Source organism: Pogoniulus pusillus, chromosome 35 (genome assembly GCF_015220805.1).
Source record: "Pogoniulus pusillus isolate bPogPus1 chromosome 35, bPogPus1.pri, whole genome shotgun sequence".
NCBI lineage: Eukaryota > Metazoa > Chordata > Aves > Piciformes > Lybiidae > Pogoniulus > Pogoniulus pusillus.
Window position 1 is genome coordinate 5,190,795 of NC_087298.1, and position 6,210 is coordinate 5,197,004.

Sequence of the window (6,210 nt, forward strand, 5' to 3'; positions counted from 1 at the left end):
CCACACTGTTACCTCCTTTTGGACTGTTGTGTTGACAAGACAGTTGACACACTGATACAATCCATATGCCTCTCTAATTTCTATCCACACTGTTACCTCCTTTTGGACTGTTGTGCTAACACAAAGACAACTGACACACTGATACAACCCATATGTCTCTCTAATTTCTATCCACACTGTTACCTCCTTTTTGACTGTTGTGTTAACAACTGACACACTGGTACAACCCATATGCCTCTCTAATTTCTATCCACACTGTTACCTGCTTTTTGATTGTTCTGTTACAAACATAAAACAAACAAACAAAAAAAGAAACCAAACCCCCTCCAAAATAACCAGTTGCAAACAGAGCAGTTCACTCAGAGCATGACCAGAAAAGAGTTTCACTTCCTTCCTTGTTCTCTGCAACTCTCAGTGACACGCAGTGGAAAGCAGGAGTGGTGAAACACAACACTTGGCAATTCAGGAGGTTGCTTGCTTCAAGTCCTCCAGTGACACCCATGCTGTTTTCTCCTGCATGCCTGGCCTCCTGAAAATGCCCAGGAGAGGAGCTCTTTCTCTGCGGACTTTCCTGGTGGTGCTGCAGCTGGTTCTCATCCCACCACAGCTGGCAGGCTGCCTCCTCAATCCCTGTTTGGAGGTATGTGATCTCGAAGTGAGCACAAAATCCTTCTGTTTCTCTGGTGCAACTCTTCCTTCTGCTTGGGAGATTTGTGCACTAAGCCTGTTGTGTGTTACTTGTCTTATGAAAGCCCATCTTTTTTTTTCCTAAGGCTGTTACCAAGGTAATTGAAGTATTTGAAGTAAATGCTGGTCTCAAAACCATCTGAGCACCAGAACCAGCAGCAGCAGCAGGAACCATTTCTTCTTGCTGACTCTCTGTACCTCTGGGGTTACCGCAGTACAGTTAATCTAATAGATTATATTTCCCTTGGGAGAGATCCAAGCCTTGTCTATACTTTCAGCAATATTATTTTCTCCTGGATTGTACTGGTGATTTCATCAGCACCCAACCACCCAACTGCCTTTTACAGCCTTCTACTGACCATTATTAATAACAGAGTATCTCGGGTTAGGAGCCAAGCTGAGAGCTGTTCCCGGACATGCAATGCATCCTTGCGTGTTTATTTTCCTGGCTGTCTAAAAGGCTGCTACTGCTTTATCCATAGCCTCCAGGAAGACTGCCCTGTTGTTTTCACCTACTTCAATCACCAAGAAGTGTGGCTCTTGATAGGCAGTAGGACTGGTTCTGTTAGAAGTGGGAAGGACTCTTAGCATATATCAGTTTATTTCTTAAAACTCAGGGCAGCTTATCTGGAAATTCTCTGGGTCATTCTGCTCCTGCTTTCCTGACAGTCAAATTTTCTGGCACCTCACAAAAAGCAGATATTGACCATGACTGACTCTGCCACTCTCACAGGTCGTCCCTAACAACACTTTCAGATGCACAGGGCTGAACACCTCTGGAGTTCCTGCTGAAGTCCCAAATACCACTCAGAACTTGGATCTCAGCTTCAGCAATCTCAAGTCGCTGGGGTCCAATTATTTTTCATCAGTCCCTGAACTACATCTTCTGGATCTTTCAAGGTAATGAGCTCTCTTACGAGGATATTAGTTAATCTTGCTTCACCAGCTGGGCTGCTGTGGTTGCTTGTTTTGTGGTCTGTTGGTCTTGGCTATTCTTTTTTTGTTTAGTTGGCTTTTGACTTTATTCCTGTGTCAGCTTCTCTGCGGTCAAGTGAAGTCACTGACTGCACACCCTTCGTGTAGACCTGAGTGTGACAGTCTGATCTTGTAGGTTGGGATGTGAGGAGGAAGATGTTTTACTTCCCTCTGAGCAAGAAAAAATGTCAGATTTTCCACAGCAAGGAAAAATATCTTGGCTGAGCTGTTTTTCTACTCACAGTTAGAAAAAAAAAATAAAGTGAAGGCACATTCATCTTCTAAAAGGCTGTTTTAAGGTATCAACAGATTCTCTTTTCCCTTCTCACATTATCTGGAGGAGGAGATGGGGGAGGGTTATTATCAAATCTGAATTGATGTATAATTGCCATTGACTTGAGACAACAGTTTCTGCGTGTAAATTGTTTCACTCAAAAGTGTCACTCAGTCCCATCACAGCTCCAGAGTGGCTGAGTGGTTTGTTGTAAAGCACCAGCTGGATGAGAGAATTATTTTTGCTTGAATTCATTGTGGAATTGATTTGGGTCTCAAGTTCTGCATCTCCCCAGAATAAACCATCTTTAGGTGGCCAACTCTCATTTCCACCACTCCCCTGTTTCTTTTCTCCTTTAGACACGCCAAGGTCTGGGATGTAGTCCTGCTCTGAGTTGTGAGGTTTGCCCCTGCTGCATTATGCTGGTGTCAGTAGGACAGCCCAGATGTGGCTGAGGAAGCAAGGGAGGCTGCAAGGAGTGCTGACTGATGGTCATCATGACACTGCTTTTGCATAAACAGAAAGCCAGAATTCTTCTTCCCTGAGCTTTGCTGTGCCTCTAGGTCTCTTGCTTTGCCACTGAACATGAGATCTTGGGAAGGAGGAGAAGATGAAAGGCCTGCTGCTGTGGAAGGGTTCCTTTAGCACATTCAGGAGTTCTGGCTCTGCCCAGCACAGTAAATCTAAACCAGGCCTCAGCATGAGGTTCAGTCTGAGTACACTGCACCAACACTTGATGCTGCAGCATTAGCGCCCATGAAGGGAGCAGTGCTTCATGCACCTTCATTCTCTTTCCCTGCCCAACAGGTGCCACCTGCACACAATAGAAGATAACTCCTTTGTGGATCTGCACAACCTTTCCACCTTAATTTTAACTGCCAATCCCCTGCAGTACCTGGGGCCAGCAGCCTTTGGTGGCTTAACATCTCTGAGGAAACTGGTACTGGTGGAAACCAACATAACCTCTCTGACCGACCTACCCATTGGACACTTGCACACCCTGCAGCAGCTGAACCTGGGCCACAACAGCATTGCTTCATTGAAGCTTCCCACGTATTTTACCAACCTCAGCTCTCTCAGGTACTTGAGCTTTTTCTCTAACAGGATCACCCATATCTCCAGAGGAGACCTTGATGCCCTGGAGGTCGTGAACAAGCTCAACCTCACGCTGGTGCTATCCTTGAATAATATAAAACACATAGAGCCAGGGTCCTTTGCAAGGATTCACCTTGGTGAGCTGGCTCTAAGGTCCTCTTTTGAGAACTTCAGTGTGATGCACACTTCTCTTCAAGGCCTGAGTGGTCTACAGGTCAAGAGATTAATAGTTGGAGAGTTCAGTGACATTCAGAGACTAAGCGACTTTGAGAGGGGACTCTTGAGTGGACTGTGCCAGGTACAGATGCAGGAGTTTGTCTTACACTGCTTCAGGAGCTTTGAGTATGACACAGACACTCTTTTTGACTGCATAGGCAACGTCTCCAGCATTCGGTTGGTGGACACCCTCATTGAAGAGGTGTCAGAGGTTCCTATGTTCTCTCAAGTGAAGCAGCTGGAGTGCAAGAAGTGCAGGTTTAAGGAAGTGCCTGCTGTGAAGCTGTCTCTTTTCAAGGAGCTGAGGGTGCTTCGTATCACCAAGAGCAAATACCTCAATAGCTTCCTGCAGGACTTTGAGAGCCTAAGGAACCTGGAGGTGGTGGACTTGAGTGAGAATCGCCTCTCCTTCACTGGCTGCTGCTCCCCTCAGTTTCCTGGCTGCTCCAGGTTGAAACACCTGAACCTAAGCTTCAATTCTGACATCAGCGTGAGTGGGGATTTCACCAACGTGAAGAATTTGCTGTACTTGGACTTCCAGCACACAAAGTTATTAGGTCCTGGCACCTACCCTGTCTTTCTATCCCTTCAGAAACTGCTTTACCTTGATATTTCCTACACCAAAACTCATGTCAAATCCCAGTGTGCCTTTTGTGGCCTGAACTCTCTGCGGGTGCTCAAGATGGCAGGCAACTCCTTCGAGAGCAACAAGCTGGACAACAGCTTCAAAAACCTAAGTCACCTCCACACCTTGGATATTTCAGGTTGCAAACTGGTTCACGTGGATCAAAGCACATTTGATGCCCTCTCTGAACTGAAAGAGCTGAACATCAGCAACAATAAGCTACTGACCTTTGACCCTGTGGTCTACAAGCCACTCCAAACCCTCATGGTCCTGGATTTCAGCAACAACCAGCTGAGTGTGCTGTTGGACTCAGCCCTGGAAATCTTGCCTGAGAGCCTGGTCCTGTTAGACGTCTCTCAAAACCTCTTTGATTGCTCTTGCACACACCTGAGCTTTCTGAAATGGGTCAAGGACAAGCAGCAGCTGCTGCAGAACGAGGAGCTGATGGTTTGCCACATGCCTGCACACGTGAAGAATGTCAGCCTGTCAAGCTTTGATCTCTCCTCCTGCCACATCAATCTAAGCATGGTGTCATCCTCAGTCATCATGTTGGTGACTGCAGTGGTGTTCCTCTTCCTGATTTACAAGTACTACTTTCAGCTATACTACTCGGTGGTGCTGCTCAGTGGGTGTAAGCACTCTGCAGAAAGGGGTGACACCTATGATGCATTTGTTATCCACTCCAGCAAGGACCAAGAATGGGTGATGAAAGAGCTTGTGGAACCTTTAGAAGGTGGAACCCCTCCCTTCCAGCTTTGCCTTTACTACAGGGATTTCCTACCAGGGGTACCCATTGTCACCAATATCATCCAAGAAGGCTTTCTGAGTAGCAGAAATGTCATTGCAGTCATCTCTACTGACTTTCTGGAGAGTAAGTGGTGCAGCTTCGAGTTTGACATTGCCCAGTCCTGGCAGCTGGTGGAAGGAAAGACTGGGATCATCATGATTGTGCTAGAAGAAGTGAATAAGGCCTTGCTGAGGCAGAGGCTGGGGCTGTCCCGGTACCTGAGGAGGAACACCTACCTGGAGTGGAAGAACAAGGAAATAAGCAGGCACTTCTTCTGGAGGCAGCTGACAGGAATCCTGCTCGAAGGCAAAAGATGGAATCAAGAGGAAGTAAAGCTCATGTGAAGAGAAGGAGAGATCACTTCTGTCTCACCTCCTGGGCTCAGCTGATGGCTGGTGCTCAGAAGCTGGTCCTTCTCTTGCTGCTCACAGTTGGAGGGAGTGGATGGAGGCACTGTAAAGCACTACAGAAATACCTGCCCTGCTGGTCACCCTTTCTCCAGCAGATGTGCAAGCTAAGGAGTGACAACCAGCAGGAAGAGCTGCACATACCTGAGCTCAGTGCTTATCTGTGGCTGTTAACCAGAGCTGGTCGAGCAGTCCACACAGGTCTGATAGGTTGCTGAATAGATGGACTGCTCTTACTGACATCTCTCAGCCTCTGAGCCTAGATTTGGCTGCTGGGACCATTTCCCCAGTCTCTTGGGGTCTCTCCCCAGTCTTCAGAGTCTCTTGTTTTGATTGGACCCTGGGATCTCCAGGGAAGAGCAGAGGTACAGATGCTTGCTCTAAAAATGGTGGGAAATAACAGCAAGGTTTGGATCCTGAAAGTCTTGGGTCTTTCTCCATAAGGGGAAACACCTTACAGAGGGAAATGGAGACTCAAGCAAAGCCTAGATGAGGCACTTAGTGCCATGGTCTAGCTGATTGGACAGGGCTGGGTGCTAGGTTGGACTGGATGATCTTGAAGGTCTCTTCCAACCTGGTTGATTCTATGATTCTATTCTTACAGGCCTACAGATCACCTGGCAGCCACTCAGTGAGGCTGAGCAGTTAGGTCATCAGAGGTTGCTGTTGGTGGGAAATCTCCCCAAGATGCCTATTTCAGTTTCCTTTAGAGCAAGGTCAAATATTGGAACTCCCAAATAGTTCCATCCACTGGAACTCCTATTTATAAAAAGAATACAATATTTGAGAGAGAGGTTTGAGGTTTCCTCATGGGATCCAAAAGTCATTGGGACCAGAAGGAGCTATAGAAATGCTTAAAACCCTTAAACTCAAGGAATTTCTTTGCTCCAACTGCTTCTCCTCATCCAGTATTCCTGGGAACGCTGCATGGGACTGTTTTGTGTAAGCAAGAATGAGCCTGAGCAAAGCATTTTGATGTCTACAGCCAGCCAGTTCCAGATCAAGTTTTTACTTTCTCTGGGTCAGCCACTGCTGGAAGGTGATGCAGAAGCCTCCAGCCCATGGGCTGCAATGGATATATTTAGTCTTAGTGTTGGGCTTGAGGCTGTCTAGACTGGAGAGCAGAAAACCGAGAGGGGATCTT

General features: G+C 47.0%; 1 protein-coding gene across 1 annotated transcript; it reads left to right on the forward strand.

Moving 5' to 3' along the window:
* The first annotated feature begins 517 nt into the window (after positions 1–517).
* TLR4 (toll like receptor 4) lies at positions 518–5,003 on the forward strand. Its single transcript, XM_064171047.1, has 3 exons — positions 518–640; positions 1,421–1,587; positions 2,744–5,003. Exons 1-3 carry the CDS (start codon positions 518–520, stop codon positions 5,001–5,003), a joined length of 2,550 nt encoding a protein of 849 aa, XP_064027117.1.
* The last annotated feature ends 1,207 nt before the right edge of the window (positions 5,004–6,210 follow it).